At 45.5% G+C, this 21,331-nt stretch overlaps 2 protein-coding genes across 5 annotated transcripts in view; one reads left to right on the forward strand and one right to left on the reverse strand.

The window, feature by feature from the left end:
- FCMR (Fc mu receptor) overlaps positions 1-21,331 on the reverse strand; it is a 40,864-nt gene continuing 19,533 nt past the window's right edge. For 2 of the 4 annotated variants that reach the window (XM_008985576.5, XM_008985575.5), the window contains one exon: positions 19,003-19,889. In XM_008985576.5, the coding sequence (XP_008983824.1) occupies positions 19,882-19,889 (8 nt within the window). In that variant the 3' untranslated portion in view covers positions 19,003-19,881. Of the gene's footprint in view, positions 357-19,002; positions 19,890-21,331 lie in introns of those variants that run through there. The other 2 variants (XR_008478066.2, XM_035280654.3) reach the window with 2 other exon arrangements.
- IL24 (interleukin 24) lies at positions 13,924-18,258 on the forward strand. Its single transcript, XM_078357339.1, has 6 exons — positions 13,924-13,949; positions 14,161-14,392; positions 15,140-15,202; positions 16,298-16,456; positions 16,801-16,875; positions 17,762-18,258. Exons 1-6 carry the CDS (start codon positions 13,924-13,926, stop codon positions 17,843-17,845), a joined length of 639 nt encoding a protein of 212 aa, XP_078213465.1. The 3' UTR covers positions 17,846-18,258.

Raw genomic sequence — 21,331 nt, forward strand, 5'->3', positions numbered from 1 at the left:
CTGTGGAAATGTGAACATTCAGGTTATGCTGTTCCAAATTATTTTTATTATTTTATTGTGGGAAAACAGAATTCAGTCAACCGGGATCAAGCAACAAAATCCACTTCCTTGTGGGATCATCTCTCTGGGCTGGGAAGAGGGATGGTGACTTTTCAAGGCAGGGATCACTCCACGAAGGAAAACACCCTCTCTTCATTTTCACAAGTAACACATTTTCCAAGAGGATATTTTTTGGAAGTTGAAGGTGGAGTTTAAATGGAAAGCCCCACCCCCCATTGCTGGAAGCAACTTCTCCTCTTCATCCTTCTTTGACTTTTGATGCTTTCCTGGATCCGACTATTTAGTGTGGGCAAAGGCTAGAGATGAGAAGACAAAAGATGAGATTTCAGTGTAAGAACCCAAGTCATTTTGCATTTTAAGTACCATATGTAAGCTTTTTCAGGGACACAAACTCTAGTTGCTCTTATTCTGGAGCAAGCTCAGACCTGCCAGGCCTTAGCCTGCCTTTCTTTGCCAGTTTTAAAATCCATGTAGTAAGTGAGTGTGTGTGCTGTGAGTCTTGGTGTGTAAGAGCATGTGTGTGCACGTGTGTGGGGGCGCTGGGGGTGGGAAGCTGTTGGCTCATCCTAAACTTTTTACTGGCATCTTAGGCTTCTGTAAATAGAAGGTCCTCTACATCGGGGGTCCCAAACTCCTGGGCCACAGTCCAGTATCCATCTGTGACCTGTTAGAAACCAGTCTGCACAAGAGGTGAGTGGTGGGTGAGTGAGTAGAGCTTCATCTGTATTTACAGCCACTTCCCATCCCTTGCACTTCCCCCTGAGCTCTGCCTCCTGTCATCTCAGTGGCTGCATTAGATTCTCATAGGAGCACAAACCCTATTGCGAACTGTGCATAGGAGGGATCTAGGTTGCAGGCTCCTTATGAGAATCTAATGCCTAGTGATCTGTCACTGCCTCCCATCACCTCCAGATGAGGCTGCCTAGTTGCAGAAAAACAAGTTCAGGGCTCCCAGTGATTCTACATTATGGTGATTTGTATAATTATTTCACTGTATATTACAATGTAATAATAATAAAAATAAAGTGCACTATAAATGCAATGTGCTTGAATCATCCTGAAACCTAACCCCCCGACCCCTGTTTGTGGAAAAAATGTCTTTCATGTAACTGGTCCTTGTTGCCAAAAAGGTTGAGGACTGCTGCTCCACATCACTCCTACCAGGAACAAAAGAACTTTTCTGCAGGTGAGCTTTCAGTCTTCCATCCGTCATCCCTTCCAGAGCTTTCTTCCCATTATGTGACCCCTAAATGAACTGAGCAGCCAATTGCCAAATCCCGAAGTGGTCAGCATCATTCTGTAACCTGACCTCACCCTGTTGAATGCATCATTAACTCTGTGTTCAAGGAGAAAGCAATGCTTTCCATTAAAGAAGGAATTTGAGAATCTCTGTGACTTATAACGAGTTGATTAACAGCACATAGAATCACAATTTTACCTATAGCAGAGTCTAAATTCACTGAGCTTTGTAGAGCATTATCTGTATCTATAGCAGTCTAAATTCATTTGCTCACAGCAAAGTCTAAATTCACTCTAAACACCTTTAAAGTGTTTATTCTGAACACTTTAAAGGTGTTTAGAATTCTTCTCCCTTCTAACATCCCCTCTGCATTAGGTTAGGCTAAGAGATGCTGTAGTAGCAAACAATACCTTAATGTCGCTCAGCAGCGTATTACAACAAAAGTTATTTCTCACTTATTTTACATATGGAATACACGTTAGAATGGGGATTCTCCTCATCGTGGACACTCAGGGACAGGCTGCAGGAAATGCTACCATCCTGTAATGATTATAGCATCCTATACTGCTGCCATCTCAACATGGCAGGGATGAGAGAGTGTGGACAACTGTGTGCTGGCTCTTAAATGTTTCCTCCAAGCATGGCACATGTTCTTTCACTTATAGTTCATTGGTCTCAACAGCCACACGGGACAGTGAAGTGCAATTTTTCTGTGTTCCCAGAAGGTGAAAACTATAAATGCAACGGAATGACTGCAATGTCTATCATACCTTTAAGTGGATATCCAGCCTAGAATATCTTCAGGTTTAAAAGTATTCCTGTGGTGATATTAACCCACCAAATGCAGATTTCAAATCATCCTGAACACTTCTCACATCGAGTATCTTACTCACTATTTGTTTATTCAACAAGCTGCTACAGTGTGCTGAGCCGTGTGAGCAAAAGAGAGGCACATAAGATCTGTTCCTTTGCCCTCCCATCATCTTAGCCCAGGAGAGAAAGAGAGAGAGATGACTAAGTGCCACAAAAGAAGTTCAAATTGCTACACTGATTACAGGTGACAGAAATTCCCTGCAGCTTCTGGGAATGCCTTCAAGGAACTGGCCTTGAAGTACTGCTAAAGAATTTAATGTAAGTCTCAACCTCTCTTTCTAAATCGGTGTGTGTAAAATTATTTTATTCTTTTTTTGCAAATATAAAATAGCTTAAAGATGAACGTAAAAGCCTGCCAAGTCTGTAATCTTATTCCTTCAAAAAGGTGTGTGTGCATTACACATATGTACACACATATATATCCTTATATATATCATTATGTATATATATATGCATTATGTATACTTATACATACATTTACATGTAATCTGCTTTTGACAGTCAACAACATATTCCATGTTTCTATGCTAAGGCAATAAAGGGTGGCTCATGTTTGGCTGGTGGCAAGAACATTTGAGATCCAGTTGAACAGAGGAATGGAGGTGAAGATGAACCGGTCAGTTTGTCTGGCACCAAGGTGTGTGGAAGTGTGAAAGAGAGAAAGCTGGGAAGGTGAATGGATTGAATGTGCACTGCCAGGCTGGGGAATTTCAACAATTTTCGGTGGACAATAGTGAAACTAGTGATTTATTTAAACTTACAATAATTTTTCTAAAAGTCTTGCATTTTGTATAAAACTTGGAAAATACAGATAAGCTCTAGAGAAGGAAAACTCCCATGATCTCACCACTCAAAGATAATCTTGTTAACATCTCAGCATTTATATTTCTAAATCATTTTCGACACTTGTGCCCATTTTATCTTTTACAAAAGTGGGATCCTACTGCATATGCCATCTGTAACCTGATTTTTTTAAATCTAAAATTTTATAAAAGTTTTTTAAAGAATATAAATATAGATTATTTTGAGTGGTGGAATAGCATTCTATTACATGACTTTTACCCACAGAAATAACCTATTAAGGATAACACAAAAGGAAAAAGCAATTTAATTATCCTCCTCCTTAAGTACATTTCCTTTACCTGGTTTTGAAATTAAAAATTGATTCATGAACATTTAATGAACACTAGCTTCACTAACATATACATTCTGTAAACCCCTCCAACCCACACAGTACATCCAGCAAATAGGATGCGTGGGAGGGCTTTGCAAAAGTAGAACAAAAACGCAACGGGTGGTGGGGAAAGGAAGGAGGAACTTTGCTTATCAGGAACCAAAAACGATTTGGGGGCTGAGGAATAATATGATCAGATGTGTGCATTTAGAAGAATCTCCTAAATGAGGGAGAAGGATTTTAAAGAGGAATGAGACTGAAAGAGAGTCTATAAGATGGACAAGATAGGGGCATTTTCCTTCTTGGACAGAATGAGGCAGATGGCACAGAGAAAGTAAATGGCCTGTTCAAAGTAGCAGGATACGGCTGCTCTAGGGATGAGACTATGATATTCTCATCATCAGACCCAGAACTCGGTCCTGTGCTGGCCTCATCACAGATTACGGAATCTGTAATTCCCTGGCTTTCTGTGTCCAGATGGGTGGTCATGGCATCACTTTATGGGATTTTACTCTTAAACTGGGGACACATGCAAAGCGGATTGGAGTTTAATAATGCCATTGCATGCAGGCCATGTCTCACAGTCTGTGGCCATTGCCTGAACAAAAATGAGAGATATTTGGCAAAGCTCTCTGGGTAAATAGCCTGCAAGACAATTTGACCTTGCACATCATTAGATATGTGAACCAGTCTAATTACATAGTAGTAGTAATTATACTACTCGAATGACACCAATACTTTCCACCACCAAAAGTGTGAGCTTTTTTCTCACACTAACCAATTCTCCAATTCTTGATGGACACCAAGTGGATGGCTACAACTCAAGTCTGACACTAGTTACCACACTGTCTGACACAGATAGCATCTGATCCTACGGGTTAAGGGTTCAGTCTCACAAGACTGCTCCCGTTTCAGACACCAACCACACATCCCAGTTATCACCTGTGCTTCTGACCAAACAGCTGTAAATTGGAGGTTCCTGTGACACTGTCTTCTGGTTTGAGCATATGCTAGAATGGCTCTCAGAACTCAAGAAAATAATTTACTTACTAGATTGCCAGTTTATTATAAAAGGATACAACTCAGGAACAGCTAGATGGAAGAGATGCTTTGGGCAAGGTATGGGGAAAGGGCACAGAACCTCCGTGGACCTGCACGTGTTCTCTGGGGCGCCCCCTCCTAGGACCTGCACTTGTTCAACCCAGAAGCTCTTCACATCTCTTCCTTTAGGGTTTTTGTGGAGGCTTCATTACATAGGCATGACATTAAATCATGGGCCATTGCTCATCGACTCAGCCTTCAGTCTCCCTCCTCTTCCTGAAGGTCGGACAGGGTGGGGGGCGCTGGTGGAGTGAGTAGAGCTGAAAGCTCCAATCCTCTCATCTCAAGGTTGGTTCCCTGGCAAACAGCCCCCATCCCTAGGCTATCCAGGAACCCCCAGCTGCCAGTCATGCATTAGCATAAAAAAGACGCTATCGGCCGGGCTCGGTGGCTCAAGCCTGTAATCCCAGCACTTTGGGAGGCCGAGGCGGGTGGATCACGAGGTCAAGAGATCGAGACCATCCTGGTCAACATGGTGAAACCCCGTCTCTACTAAAAATTACAAAAAATTAGCTGGGCATGGTGGCGCGTGCCTGTAATCCCAGCTACTCAGGAGGCTGAGGCAGGAGAATTGCCTGAACCCAGGGGGCGGAGGTTGCGGTGAGCCGAGATTGCGCCATTGCACTCCAGCCTGGGTAACAAGAGCGAAACTCCGTCTCAAAAAAAAAAAAAAAAAAAAAAGACGCTATCACTGCTGAGATTCCAAGGGTTTTAAAAGTTGCCAAGAAAGGGAGAGGGTTAGGTCTCACCAGCTAAATAAAATTCACTATTACAAATGCTTACTAAGCTCCTGCCCTGTGCCAGGTTCTGAGGGGAATTCTGAGATGAATAAAACTCAGTTCTGGTGCCCAGGGAGTTCACAGCCTGGTGAAGAAGACGCAACCAGGGTACAGGGAAGGATCACCTGTGTGCCATCAAAGAAGAGCCAGCAGCACTCCTGGGAGCACAGGAGAGGGGAGATTAGCACTGTCCGGGAATCTGAAAACCTCCTTGTAGGTGTAGAGAATGGATTTGGATAAAAGGAAAGGGAGGGTCCTACTTTAAGAGTACAGTAGTCCCCTCCATCTGTGGTTTCACATCTTCTGATTTCAATTACCGACATCAACAGTGGGTTGAAAATAGTTACATGAAAAGTCTTGTGCCATTCCGGCTCTGTCCTGCCTGGGACATGAGTCCTCCCTTTGTCCAGTACATCTGGCTGTCACAGTACAGCGGTACTTATGTTTAAGTCATCCTTGTTTTACTTAGTAATGGCCCCACAGAGTAGTGATACTGGCATATTGTTATAATTGTTCTATTTTATTATGTTATTCTTGTTAATCTCTTTCTGTGTGTAAACTTCATCATAGATATGGATGTATAGGAAAAGACATTGGATACATGGGGTTTGGTACTATCTGCAGTTTCAGGCATGATCCACTGATCAACCGTCTTAGAACGTGTCTCCCATGGATAAGGGGTCTACTGTATTGACTCTGACAAATGCCTGAGAATGGGATGTTATTTCATTCATGTCAGAACCCTTTTCCTGTCTTCCATTCTTTCTTCCTTTTTTTTTAAATTTATGAATGGGAGGTTCTTACACCCAGGTTGGCCTTGAACATGTAGCCTTGCCTCCTCAAGCGCCAGGACAACTGGCCTGAGCTACGGTGGCTCCCTCTTTCTTCCTGTTAAAAACATTCTTCTTCAGAAAACAAAACAAAGCAAAAAAACGCAACCCTGGATCTATAAGAGGCAGGAGGGTGATACAGGGGAAATGAATCACAACCCTTTACTTGGATCTGCTTAGAAGACTCTGTAACTACCATTTCCCCAACATGTACCATGCCATATATTATTTGAATACTCATGTCCTTGTGACTCAAAGTCGATGTTCTACAGGCTGTTGGAGGTACAGGATCCTGACTCTTGGGAGGCAGTTGCCGTTCGGAACTGGCCTTCTCTTGAGGTTCTTTTTTCTGCAATTGTACAGAAGGCTTGGCTTAGAAAGTTGAGACCCTGGCCCTTTTTCTCCCCTCCCCATTCCCGTCTGCAGCCCTGTGGGATCAGTAGCACCCTAGGTCCCCTTGGGAGCCCGTAAGTTGTATTTAAATAGCTTGTTCCCATTGATTTCCATGAATTATTACATGAAAGAACAATCAGTGGTTCTCTCTCTTCTAGCAGCTTCCAGAACCACCTTCTCGTTGGTCCCGTCCAGTAACTATGTAGATGCCTAATGTGGAAACTACCAGTGTCTCCAGCAAGCACCCCTCCCAGCTTTATTTTTGCTGGTGAATTCCTAGTCAGGTTTCAAACTTCAGATCAAATGTCACTTCCACTGGGAAGCCTTCCCACACTGTGTCAGCACTGAGGGAGATTCTGCCTCACCTTGGTGTTGCCACAGGCTCCATGCCAAGTTTGCTCTTGGTTGCTTATAACAGAATACCTGAAATTTGGTAGTTTATAAAGAAAAGGAATGTATTTCTTACAGTTATGCAGGCTGGAAAGACCAAGGGCGAGGAGCCACATGTGATAAGGGCTTTCTTGTTGGCGGAGAGTCTGCAGAGTCCCAAGGTGGCACAGGGCATCATGTGGAGAGGGGGCTGAGTGTAATAGCTCAGCTTTGCATTGTTCTTCTTATAAAGCCACCAGCTCCATTCCAATGATAACCCATTAATCCATGAAGAGGTTAGTCCGTTTGTAAGGGCAGAACCTCATGGCCCAATCACCTCTTTTAAGAGGCCTCACCTCTCAATGCTGCCACACTGAGGATTAAGTTTCAACATGAGTTTAGGAAGAAATGTTCAAACCGTAGCAGAACTCATGACACAGTGTTGCCTTTTATCTGTCTGCAAGTGTATCTCCACTCTACTGAGTCATTAAAGCACGAGGACTATATCCTAATTTATTTTAAAATAGCCTTTAAAATATATAATTTACATACCATAGAGATAATCTGTTTAAAGTGTACAGTTCAATTTTTTGTAAATAGAGACAGAGAGTTGTGCAACCATCACCATAATCTAATTTTAAAACATTTTGTTACTCTTCAAAGGAACACTATATTCCTCAGTATCACTCCTTTTCCTCCCACCTGCCCTAACCTTAACTCCCAGCCCTGGGCAGCCATTCATCTATATTCTGTCTCCATAAATTTTCCTTTTCTGAACATTTACATAAATGTTTTCACAGTAATTTATTTTTTTTGTACAGCTTATTCTGCCATTCAGTAGGTGCTTAGGAAATGTTTGTTCAATGAATGAATGAATGTACCAAAGATTGAGAAATTGCTCAGAAGTGTGGCACAAGGGAAGGAATGCCGGACAAAAAGCCAGAAGACCTGCTCTCTAGTCCTGGTTATGTCATCTATTTATGTGACCCAGGGAGAATCACTTGACCTTTCTGACTCTCAGCTTTCTAGTCTGTAAAGGTGGGATAATGATAATCTGCCCTCCTTATTTCAAAAGTTGACAGTAAGTGTCAAGTGAAAAAAAATCACTTGGAAATATTTTGCATAGCTCTAAGCATGCTGTGTAGATGTAAGAATCATTTATGTTTGTGTTTACTCATCCTCTGAAATGTCTATAACAAAAGAGCTAACAAATGCTCTGGTTATCCCATATCCATTACCACATGCATTTCCTGGCCAAATGGGGAGATAAAAATCTGTTTTCGAATGAAAATTTAACTCAATTCACTGGAAGAAAAATGATGATATAGCTTCCTCTTATCTTTTTGCTCTCAGGAAATTCTAATTAATATGTGAATTAATTCTGTTTTGCAGGGCCTTTGCATCCCTTGGAAAGAGGGGAGGTTCAGGTTTAAGAGCTCACGCCTATGATCCCAGCACTTTGGGAGGCCGAGGCAGGTGGATCACGAGGTCAAGAGATCGAGACCATCCTGGTCAACATGGTGAAACCCTGTCTCTACTAAAAATACAAAAAATTAGCTGGGCACGGTGGTGTGTGCCTGTAATCCCAGCTACTCAGGAGGCTGAGGCAGGAGAATTGCCTGAACCCAGGAGGCGGAGGTTGCGGTGAGCCGAGATTGTGCCATTGCACTCCAGCCTGGGTAACAAGAGCGAAACTCCGTCTCAAAAAAAAAAAAGAGTGACCTCTTTATTGCCTCACATGGAAGTGGAAGTGGAGAAGGAACTCTGGCCCATGGTGGCTCAGTTCCTTTCTCTCCCATTGGGTTTAAAGAACTTTGTAGGGGGTATGGAATGTGAGTAGATTGATTTCTCAAATGTAAAATTCAGGCTCTGCAGAGAGATATACAGGACAGAGACGGCATGAGATTATTAGAATAAAACCTCTGAATCTAATGAGTATTTTGGAGAAAAAAACAACAGCCTTGTATGTGAAGATTTACCTTTAGATATACTTTTCTTCTACCCATTATTTCTGTAAAACTCCCCAAATTCCATCTTTTCATAGAGATTAGTAGAGCCGCAGACCTTGATCTGGTCCAGGAGAGAGTCTGGATAAAAATACATGAATCTGGACAAGAGGACCAGCCCCACTTCCTTCAACCTCTCAAAGTCTGAGACTTGGGGCTACCCCAGAGGTGGGCCAATGAGCCAGGTCTCCCCACCTTTCCCACCTGGTGGCCTCTGGCCACTGCCTTCCAATTTGCCATCTTGTTTTTCTCACTCCCCTGATCATCTGATCAGTCTACTGCCTCCCTTCCCAGTAAAGGTTATTTTCTTCTCTTTCTCTGTTCCTATTCCAGCTATTTCCCCTGTAGCCGCTGCTTCCTTCTAATCCGGGGTTGCTTACATTCAGCACTACTGACCTTAGGTCATGTAATTCTTTGTGATGAGGGGCTGTCCTGTGCCCTATAGGCTGTTTAGCAGCATTCCCAGCTCATTCCACTAGATATCAATAGCACCTCCCAGTTCTGAAAACCAAAAATGTCTCCAGACATTGCCCAGTGTCCCCTGAGTATGAAGTCACCTTGTTGAGATCCCCTAAACCAGTCCTTCCTCCTGTCACTTGGAGCTTTTCTTGATTAAGCATTTACCGTGGGGAAGACACTAAGTCTTTCATGTATTTTATGCCGATGCTTCTCAGAATTTAACGTACATAAGCATCACCTTGGAAGGTTCTTAAATGGCATATTCTAATTCAGTCATTTTTTGGAAGGGCTTGAGATTCTACTTTATTTTTATTTAGTTAGTTTTTTGAGACAAGGTCTTGCTCTGTCTCCCAGGGCAGAATGCAGTGGCAAGATCATGGCTTACTGCAGCCTCAACACCCACCCCCCCCCACCAGGCTGAAATGATCCTCCTGCCTCATCCTCCCAAGTAGCTGGGACCACAGGTATGTGCCATCACAACCAGCTATTTTTTACATATTTTTGTAGATGAGGTCTATGCCATGTTGCCTAGGCTGACCTCAAACTTCCGGGCTCAAGCAATCTTCCCACCTTGGCTTCCCAAAATGCTGGGATTACAGACGTGAGCCACTGCGCCCAGCCCAAGCTTCTACATTTCTAACAAGGTCCCAGATAATACTATTACTGCTGGCTCATGGTTCATACCTGGCGATCAGAGCTGTAGGTCATCACATCCTCATGGTCTTATGAGGACTCTAATTCACAAGTGAGGAAGCTGAGACTCAGAGGACTCATATGTGGCTCCATCACATTCTGAGCCCAGGTCTGCCTGCCTCCAGAGCTTGTGCAACTAGATTCTCAGTTGATGTTGGGCCAATGTCCCTAGGTTCTCTCCTTGCCCTTCTCAGGTAATGATGCTCTGATAAGCTCATTGGAGGCTGAGACCCAGGCATGAGTTTGCCCAAACTATCCATGCTGTATAATTCCTTCCTCAGACAGAGTGAGCTACTCACGATCCCAGGTGTATCCTGCGGTCAGCCAAGGTGTATCCATGACCTCACGCCTCTGTTCCAGCCTGCCCTGTAACAGCTCATCCCGCGTGCCTGCCCTCCCCGCCTATCTGCAGACAGTAGTCTACAATTGCAGCTGCCCCAGGGGCTCATTTTCCCTCTCAGCTTCCTGCCTTAGCTGTCGCCTGCCTCCTACTCACCTATTACTCCAGCACTTTCACCTGGTCTTTTTTCTGTCTCATCACTGCCTCTTGACATCTTTATCTCATGGTAGTTAGTTAGGGCTTCTTGGTAATGCCCTAAATCCTCACAGGGGAAAAGAGAGTGTGCTGTGGGGCTGTGCCTGGTTCTGGAGGGTAAAACTAATGCTCTCCAGGAACAAAGGATTCCTGCTGGTGGCAGGTATAGCCGAGCAGGCTGCTGGCCAAGGATTGCATAGGAGTATTTTGTTTGCTTAAGAAAATAAACAACACGGAGTACAAGATGGAGGGAGGGGGTGCTGGTGCCAGAGAGATTGGGAAGAGTCTGCCATGGGCCTGTTCTGTTCACTCTCTTCTTTTATCTCCACTGAGCTGGAGGAGGTTATCCTGTCCCCCACGTCACATCCCCACTTCCGTTTCTCATGCCTAGACCCAGGTTGGGCAAACTCTTCCTGTAAAGAACCAGCTAGGAAACATTTTAGGCTCTGCGTGCAATATGGTCTCAGTCACAACTACTCATCCCTGTCTCTGCAGCACAAAAGCAATTGGCGACAATATGTCAACAAATGGGCTTGGCTGTGACCCACGAAAACTTCGTTTATGGATATTGAAACCTGAAAATACTGGCTTTCTTTTGATTTTTTTCCCCCAATAATTACAAAATGTAAAAACTCCTCTTAGGTTGCGAGGTGAAGCCGTTCTCAGCTTAGCAGTGGCAGGATTTGGCTTGTGACCTACAGTTGGCCAATCCCTGATCCCCAAATGTATTCCTCAGGGATGTGGGCAAATACTTATGGGAAATACTGGATGAAACAAATTAAGAAGCATCAGACATTTCCAGGACTTATGGGAAATACTGCATGAAACAAATTAAGAAGAATCAGACATGCCAGGGCTCTCTAAGCTGACCTCGTTAGGACTCATTTGTTCCATGGAGGATCTTGCAAGGCAAGAATTCCTCAAGCCTAGAGTCTGAGGACCGTGCTTTGGGAAACATCTCTCTGCTCAGTGCCCTCACTGGGTACATGGTGGAGTCTAGAGCTGAGCGCCTTGCTAGCTGGAGATAGGGCCAGAGCTCTTGACTGCACTGGCACTCTTGGCATATCACACAGTCTGTGTCCCCTGAGTGGTTCAGAGACACACAGGCCAAGACTAGCCCACCAGAGCCCCAGGGCTCCCAGCTTGCTGGGCTTGTCCATGCATACACTTCCTTATTCTTCCTGGTTTCCAGAACCTAAGGCAAGGCATATTTTGGTTGAGTGATTTAACCCTAGGAACCATGGGTAGCTGCATGTCAGGAAACACTTCCTGGCCCTGATGGGTTAAAGGAGAGGTCCTTACAGGTTATCCCTCGCTGTGGACGACTGTCCCAGCGTGAACAGGGCATAATGATGAATTATTTTGAATTATTTTTGATAATTTAATGAATTATTTTTGATGCGTAATTTTGAATTATTTTGACAGTAAGGAGATGCGTGTGCTGCACAGTAATAATGTATTTACATGTGTACAGAGTTTACCAATCACCTCTGTGCTGATTTTGCGTTTGTTTCTTACACTTGCCTTTGGGGGAGGTGGGACAGATTTCTAAGAAATTTATAGATGCAGAGATTGCAGCTCAGAGAAGCTAGTAGACTTGCCCTGGCCCACACAGCCAGTGGCAGAGCCTGAACTCAGACCCAGGTCTCATCTCACCTCAGGGGCTGCTTTCCCGATCACCCTATTGTCTTAAAGTGAAGCGTGACTAGGCAATTAAGTAATACTCTAGGAAAGCATGACAAATTTCCCTTTCTCCACCTCCCTCTTTTTCCTCCACCCCTGCCCCCTCAGCCCCCATATATATGCCCAAATCTCCACAAACCTTGCTTGCCTGCAAATTTTTACTTCTGAAACAACTTCCGTGGCTGGGACAGGAACCTTTTACCCATAACTACGTCTCTGATTGGTGAATGGTGAGCGTGCCTGTCTAACTTTTCTCTTCTGCAAAAAGAACCAGTCCCCTCCAGACAGCCAGCCCTCAAGCATCATTTACAGGACCAGAGGTGAGCATGGGGATTCTTGGGTACTTTTCTTTGAAGCACTAGACTTCTGCTTTATTTATGAATGGGGGTTGAGGCCGCGATGGCAGAAGTCAACTTTTTGAGTGTTGATGTAGGGACAAGACATGACTGTGATGAGGAGCTGCTTTCGCCAATTTAACCCCAGGAAGAATTGAGGCTGCTCGGGAGGAAGAGCAGGAGGAACAGGAGACTGAGAGATGAATTTTCAATAGAGGCTGCAAAGCCTGTGCAGTTTAGCTGGGTGTGGTGGCTCATGCCTGTAATCCCAGCACTTTGGGAGGCCAAGGTAGGCAGATCGCTTAAGATCAGGAGTTTGAGACCAGCCTGGCCAACCCCATCTCAAATACAAAAATATTAGCTGGGCGTGTGTTTTCAATATTTTCAGATATAAAAATCCCAGCTACTCAGGAGACTGAGGCATGAGAATCACTTGAACCTGGTAGGCAGAAGTTACAGTGAGCCGAGATCACGCCACTGCACTTCAGCCTGGATGACAGAATGAGATCCTGTCTGAAAAAAAGAGCCTGTGGAGTTTGAAAGAACAGGAGAAGACATTGAGGGAAATGCTGAAGCATAGCCCCTGCCCCACGTGACCCCAGGGTCGCCGCCTCCCCAGCCCAAGTGCTGGCAGAACCGGGTCTTCTCTGTTCTTCCTCCCAGTCTAGGGTGGGAGGCAGTTCCTTCAGGTGTCAGACCAGTGCCTGGAGTAAGAAACGTTCTTAAATAAATAGCTGTGGAAAGAAGTACAAAAGAAAGGGAGAGAGTGGGAAAGGGCGGGAGTGAGGGAGGAAGGGAGGAAGGGAGAGAGGGAGGGAGGGAAGAAGGAAGGGAGGAAGGGAAGGAGGGAGGGAGAGAGGGAGGGAAAGGGCAAAGGGCAAAGAAGGCAGGTGGAGAGAAATTCTCTGCATCAGTTATAATAAATACATAATGGGGTTAGGTTCCCCAGCTTGGAGGCTCTTCACACAGTGTTTCCCAACTGGCACTTCAGAGGAAGGCTTTAGAGATGATTCATCTGGAAATCTGATACCTCTCTCTTATTTGGTTACTTAAAAGGTGAATTCTTAAACTTAAGAGTGAGTGGTTAGCGGAGGTGGCAGAGTGTGTGTGTGACCCTGTCCTGCCCTCTGTGCCCCTCCCTGGAACCAGGATTAATCCCACACTCCCTTGTGATGAGGAGTGAGGGACAGCCGTCTCCTGGGGAGGAGAAAAAGACTTGTCTTCCTATGTGTGCCTGGTCACTTAAGGGCAGAACTTGTACAAGCACACATTTAGTTCAACTCTTTGTTTTCCTGGATTTGGATTCCCCAGATGTGGCACATTAGAACCTCCCATTTCTCCACTCTTCTCCGTCAAATTCTGACTCACAGGTTTGAGGAAAGAGAGAACTGTGATGGAGGAGGAGGAGGTGCAGGGCATGTGGGTGTGGATGGGCAAGGTGGGGAAGAGCAGGCGGAGAGATAGCAAGGCCAGCAGCCTTAAGTTGGAGGGGCAGAAAGACCCCTGTCTCACCCCAGTGCACCCTTGGCCACCGGTTTTCAATAGTCTCAATTTTCCCATTCACAAGCCCCAGGGATTGGCCTGGGCAGACCCTCAGAGCATTTTTCTAGGGCACATCACTCTGGGTCAGAGGGCCTGCCTCAGGAGCTGCCTCCCTTTCTTTCAGCAGACCTTCCTACCCCGCTTTGCTGGCGATGGCCTCTCGAATGCGGATGGCTACGCTCACTTGCTTGAGTCTCCTGCTTCTCTGGATCCAGGTGCCAGGGGCCCAGGGCCAAAAATTCCAATTTGGGCCCTGCCAAGTGAAGGGGGTTGTTCCCCAGAAACTGTGGGAAGCCTTCTGGGCTGTGAAGGACACTATGGTGAGTCAAGTGCTGTTCTGGACCCAGCCATGGGGGTGCTGGGGGGCCGTGGGTCAGGGGGCAGAGGGAAGATGCCATTTTATAATTCTGGAGCCCTTCGCAGCTTGCTAATCAGTTTCCCATATAATAACTCTGTGAGGCCAGAAGGCACCACAAGCCCCATTTACACATGAGGAAACTGGGACTCAGAAAAAAATGTGACCAGTTTCCAGTGACATAAACAGAGCTCAAGGGAAACCATGAAGAGAGCTAGATTCATCCAGGCTTCTGAGAACCAGAATGAATGGCTGGGCTGCGGAGAAAGCTCCGAGGGTGAGAGGCAGCTCTGGGGTACGGGCTGTCTTCCCTCACACCCCGCCTCCTCACCATGTGGAATATGGAGCCAAAATCCTGCCCATAGCAGTCCTCAAAGCAGATAGGCCTATTTCCTCCCATCTCAAATGACTGGAGGCATGAAACAGCTTCCTTGTCGAATCTGTGTTCAGTCTCTAAGAATTAAGAAGAAATCCTGGGACTCCATTTGCTTCTTGGGGGCCAAGCTTAGTCATTTTTGTGGCTGCAGCTTTGTCTCCCTTCACCATAAGCCTGTTCAGCACAGTCTTTCCTGGGTCCTCCTTTGGTCCCTCTGGCCTTTGAGATCTCATAGACTGGATAGATTTAGGGGTCTAGGGAAGCAGCACATATTTACAGCGCTGGTTTCTACGTGGACCCCTAACCTGGAAATATCTTTTCTTTCTCTTTGCAAAGCAGGCTCAAGATAATGTGACGAGTGTCCGGCTGCTGCATCAGGAAGTCCTGCAGAACGTCTCGGTAATCACACCTTGGGGAACCACCCTCTGTGGTTCTGTTCCACTATGGGTGGGAGTGCAAGGATTTCTTAGGGGAGGTTGGTGAAAGCCCTTCGCTTCTTCCCTGGGCTGGCCTTACATAGGATAAGGCCAGGCCGTGAGCCAGGGAAGTCAGTGTCTGGGGTTGTAGTATGTGTATGCGGTGGTACTGGGAGCAGGCGAGGTGGAGGCTTGTAAACATCTTTCTCCAAGTAGCCAGAGAATTACATATTTCTCTTTTACTTGTGTAGGCCCATGGACATCTACTCAGGTTCATGTCCCCTCTTCCATCTTCATCCTTTTCTCTAGGTCCATTTTCCTGGGTCCTCCCTTGGTCCCTATGGCCTTTGATATCTCCCAGAGTGGATAGATTTAGGGGTCGAGGGAAGCAGCACATATTTGCAGAGTTGGTTTCTATGCTGACCCCTAACATGGAGACATCTTTTCCTTCTGCTTGCAAAGCAAGCTCATGACTAAAGATAATATCTAGCAAAAGGTTTCATCCTTTCTTTCACCAGGGTCAAGTTGACTATGTTGTCATGGATGGGTCATCATCTTCTTATCACCCATCTAGTGGGCACAAACCTACTGAGCCCTGAGCCCTGAAAGATGTGGTGCTTCAGGAGCTTGAGAGGGCTGGAGTGCAACTGCTGTGTCCAAAGATATTAGTTTCACCTGATTCCTTCTGTTATCAGCCAACTCTCTACTACCAAGTCCAAGTGCTTTTCAGGGTCCATCACATCCCCATAGCTGTTAAAGAAGCCATGTGGCAGAGAAGAAAGATAATAGTAACAAGATAGGCAGTCAGGAATCCTGGGAGCTCGGCAGTCTGTGACTGATTTACTATGTGACCTAGGGCAGGTCATTTCTCTCCCTGGGTCCTGGTTCCTCCTGTCAAACAAAGATGCTGCTTTTCATGGTCCCTGAAAGGCTCCTACAGATCTAAGGTTCATCATCACCTCCTAGAAGATCCCTATCTCTGCTGTGCTTATCTTGTCTTGGGTGGCATGTGGGTCATTCCTCTAGGGGCCAGGGTGGGCAGAGACCTTGGCTCAGCAGTGACCCGGACCTTCCCCAGGCTGCTGAGAGCTGTTACCTTGTCCACTCCCTGCTGGAGTTCTACTTGAAAACTGTTTTCAAAAACTACCACGATAGAACAGCTGAAGTCAGGACTCTGAAATCATTCTCCACTCTGGCCAACAACTTCATTCTCATCGTGTCACAACTGAAACCCAGTGTGAGTATCACAGGCTCTGATACTGGCAGTTCTGGGTTCCAGTCTAGGTCTCCTTCCAATTCACTGGGTGACCCTCTGCAAAATCCTCCGCCTCCCTGGGCTTCAGTTTGTTATCTGTAAAATGGGGATGATCAACTCCTGCCTGGCGGAACTGCTGTGAGAATTAATGGAGGCAGCCCCTGTCACAAGGTGGGAGTTTGGTATTGGGCACCTTGGGGATGCAGGATTCAGCCCTGGCCTCTCAGGCTTAGGGAACCCCTGTGGCAATGCCAGGAAAAGTGAGAGGGAGCTTGTATCTGTTCCTACCTAAAACTTGGCACAATTTCTTTTTCCATGTTATACAGCAGGAAAATGAGATGTTTGCCATCAGAGACAGCGCACACAGGCGGTTTCTGCTATTCCGGAGAGCATTTAAACAGGTAATGCCAAGAGCTGAGAGCTTCTCCATCCAGCAGAATAGACTAGGCTGAACTGTCACACGAGGGTGCCTTAGAGACCCAGTGCAGAATGTAATGCAGGGGGTGCCATCAGCTTTGCCCCAAAGTCCCCTGACTTAGCAGGAGCACATGTCTATTTGCAGAAGTATCATAAACTAAGTGATCCTTTTTTCTTCCAGTTTTCGAGTCAAAGTGCTTTTATATTTCCTTCCTACAAGATGATTTTACTAGAGGAACTTTGCCTGTGTTTTGTGGGATTTGAGCTGGGCAACTGAAGTCAGAAGAGAGGGAGAAAGAAGGAAGAAACCCCACCCCCACCCCATAGACATCTGCAGTATTTTTCATGATGCTCAGATTGTTTAGTTGTGAAAAACAATTATGGGAAATTATACTGGCTTTCCCAAAATTATGACAACAAAACCCACATTTCATCCCTGGCCCCCCTCAAAACACAAATGATTTTGATCACTTTTTGAGAAAGAGATGCATCAGCCTATAAATAAATGGTGAAAAACAATCACATCTGATGGAGAGGGGCCAACTGGGCTCACTTCACCTGCGCGGTGGATTCAGGTGGTGGGCCACATCCACCCCATACTGGAGTCTATGGTTCCTGTTATTCAGGGTGCCATATGCTTTCCCCTTGTTCTTTGCCCACAATTACTCACTGTCCTGTTTGTCCTCACCCCTGAAGCAGACAAACACATGTAGATGGAGGAAAAGCAACAGGCAGGTGAGCTCATCAGAGGTCACCCAAAACTGACCCATCCCATGGATTGGAGTCAGGTCTGTTTCAGGCATGGCAGGTTGGAAGAAAGACTATTCTCACAGCTAACATGCCTGACCTTCAACCCTCCTTTCCCTTTAGTTGGACATGGAAGCAGCTCTGACCAAAGCCCTTGGGGAAGTGGATGTTCTTCTGACCTGGATGCAGAAATTCTACAAGTTCTGAATGTCTAGACCAGGACTCCCTCCCACCTCCACGAGACCATTACTTGTGTCATTTCAAACAGAATCCCTTCCTATGCTGTTCGCTGGACACTTGACACCCTTGGCCTTGGGCCCCACTTTTGGCCCAGGAATATTATCAAAGAAGTCATCCTTCAAGCAGCCCCAGTGAGAGTCAGGGAAGGTGCCTCCGGATGCTGTGGAGTCTACAGAGAAGATTCCCGTATTTATACAACCCTATTTATTTAATGTCAGTATTTCAACTGATGCTCTATTTATTTGTGAGACTCTAAGTTCCGTGAAGACAGCAGAATACTGTGCCCCATGCTCCTCCTTCACCCCTCGCAATCCTTGCCACAGTGTGGGGCAGTGGAGGGGTGCTCACTAAGTACTTAATAAACTGTGGTTTTACTTTTTTTTTTTTTTGCCTGTCTTTGGATTATTGAAAAACAGAGATGGATGCTGGGATGCAAAACTGAACTTTGGAGAATGGAAATCACACTGTCTTCTGATATCTGCAGGGACAGAGCATTGGTGGGCATGGGGGTGAGGGGAAGAGACATCAGTTTGAGAAGTAAGTGATAAAAGATAAAACGTGGATTAAAGTGCCCAGCATGAAGCAGATGCTCACTAACATTTCATTTCCCACCCACACTCAACAGCTTACCCCATCATCCCTTTCCCTTGATGCCCTCCTTTTTTTTTTAATCCTAGTCATTCTTCCCTAAGCTGCCACTTGAGTGTCAAGCTGACCTGCTGATGATGACATTGCACCTGGATGTACTGTCCAATCCGTGATGAAACTCCCTGCTAATAAATGACAACACAACTCAAAGATGGCAGCCTTTCTTTTCTATTTCTGGATGCCTGCCCAGCAAGACTGTGTTGTATAGCCAGAAAAGGCCTTCTTCCCAAAAGCAAGGCTGGGTATCCAGCCTCAAGCTCTGGTTGAGCTTTGTGGTCGGTATCAATCTGAAGATCTAACTTCTGACTATGACCTTGTTCCAAAAACTTAGACAAAACGTATACGTAGGAGGTGGCATATCTCTTCTTCCATGACATAAGTGCTACTGCAGAGCCCTGGCCACCCAGGAACTCCTGGCTGCTTTCCTTCCCCACCTTGCTATATGTTGTCTGGAACTGGCAAAGAAATGAGGAACATTTGTGAAAGTTGAGAAATATAATAGTTTTGAATGACTAAAATAGACCAAAGTTAAGTGCACAAATATCAGCATCAGGCTATGGAAGAAAGATAAAGAGACGACAAAGACTTCTTTTATATGCAAATCTCACTAACAAGCTCGGTTCTGAAAATTTAGAATACATCATCACACCAAGATAAATTGCCCTTAGCATATAACTTGAGATAAGTAGATGTTCACTAGCAGGTGCCAACTTTTGGATCAGAGCAAAGCCGTATCTGGGAGTGTTTTCATACTAGACCCCTGCCTAGTCCATGGGGCTGAGGCTTACCCACATAACTCAGAAAATGAGACTTCTATTTGTGTAAGACCCAAACCTGGGAAGGATGCCTGAGAATAGCTCTGCCTCTGCCCCAGCCTGATGCCATGTGATCTAGAGCCTAGGCAGCAACAACCCTGTGGTGAGACATTGAAGAAACACTCTGCAAATCCCACATCCTGTTAGATAGCTTAAAAAGGAAGAAAGTAGCATTGGGACAACTGCTCTGTATGCCTAGACCTTACCTGTTGACTACAGGAGGCTGCCAAGGTGTGCAAGAGGACTTGGGGGCGGAGCCACACTCAGGGCACAGATAGAAGGGGATGGGATTTGAGATGGGGCATAGGAAGTGATGATGGCTCTGAGAACACATGAAGCAGGTATTGGATATCAGGGGACAGAGGAGACTCCTTGGCACCACAGTCTGGGCCTGGGGTAGGGGCACAGCTGGGGAGTTGTCAGGCAGGAACATTGATGTAGTCGTTTGAATCACTGTCCTCCATCTTGGCGGTAGGCTGGAAGTAAAGGCTTGCGTATTCACAGCTGGTCTTCAGAGATGGGGTATGGAGCCAGGGTGATTCAGACACCTGGGGACAATGAAAGAAGCATCACTGGATCTGGGTAGGGTGATTTTAGTATCTCCCCAGGTGGATTTTCATAGCAGACAATGGGGCATGGACATGGCTGCTGAGTTCTAGAAGGCAAAGACACAGAGGCGACTCAGTTCCATCAAGTGGGGTAACCCTGGGGATTTTCATGCTGGTGCCCCGCCCGAGGTAACTGGAAATCACTGAGACCTAATGTAGGCAGGAAATACCTTAAATGGGGCTCAGAGTAAAATCATGTGGCTAAGCATGGGCCTGAAAGAGACCCAGCTGCCACAGGAGTATTCCCTGGGGGATAAGATGCTGTGACTTGTGGAATAAATATGCATCTTCTTAGGGAGTTATTCAGAAGTAGAGTGAGTCACCCTCTGCACCATCGTAAGGCTCAGAGATGCTGTGATGTGGCATTGTGACAGTGCCTTCCAGGAAGGGGATGGGTGATGAAGGGGATTAGATGGCAGCCCACAAGGCACACTGGTGCTCCTCTTCCCAAGAAGGAAACTTCAGGATCATCCACCTTGAGGATGGTCAGTTCTCAGAAGACAGGACTGTGCCAAAGAAGAAGGCCATGAAGGGGATGGTTATGTATTTAAACACAAGCTCTGAGAACTAGATGACCAGCAGCCTGAACACAGTAGGCATTCCATAAGTACTCATTGAAAGGAACTTTTATATATTTTGTACTTTACTAAAGAGGGAAGCAGCAGCAGCTTGCTTTGAAAAGATGTCTTCCATCAGTCAAGGAAATAAGAAGCCACAAAACAGAAAAGAAACAAAAAAGAGAAGGTGGAAAAGAGAAGTAACAATGAGAGCAAAGAAAACTAAGAAAGAAAATTGGATGGTCCTGGTATAAATGTCAGTGAGGATGAAACTCAATCAAGTAAACAATGAAAGACAGCAATAAGCACATGTGGGTAGCACTCCCCTTAGATGATGTAAGACTAGTCAAGAAAGACCTGGATCCCAGAACAGCTCAAGATGTCAACCTGAAGCAAATTAACCAGCACATAACAATAGGAGAAATGATGCACGAAGTTGAGGGTGACACAGAGAAAAGAGAAATATCAAGGTACATATCTTTTTCACACTATCTTTGATTATGTTTTAACTAACTTTCTTTAATAAAGTTTTATATTTGTTAAAAAATAAACAAAAATTTATCTTTCACTGCTTGTTATAGTTCATCATTTGAGATGAACTTATTTGGCTTAAGAAATGGAAATACTCCCCGTGGAGACTATAATAATGAGTCATTAAGCTTAGGCACCTTGTTATAAATTTGTTCCATCAAGTTTTTTGCCCCTAATAGCGGGAATGAGAGTTTCAAGTAGAAAGGCAGGGTCAGCTTGGAGCAAGGTGCAGGCCCAGGTGAGGGTCTGTGTGGTCACAGGGCAGTTTCAGAGAAAAAGGCTGCTGGAAAGACA

Source organism: Callithrix jacchus, chromosome 19 (genome assembly GCF_049354715.1).
Source record: "Callithrix jacchus isolate 240 chromosome 19, calJac240_pri, whole genome shotgun sequence".
Classification (NCBI taxonomy): domain Eukaryota; kingdom Metazoa; phylum Chordata; class Mammalia; order Primates; family Cebidae; genus Callithrix; species Callithrix jacchus.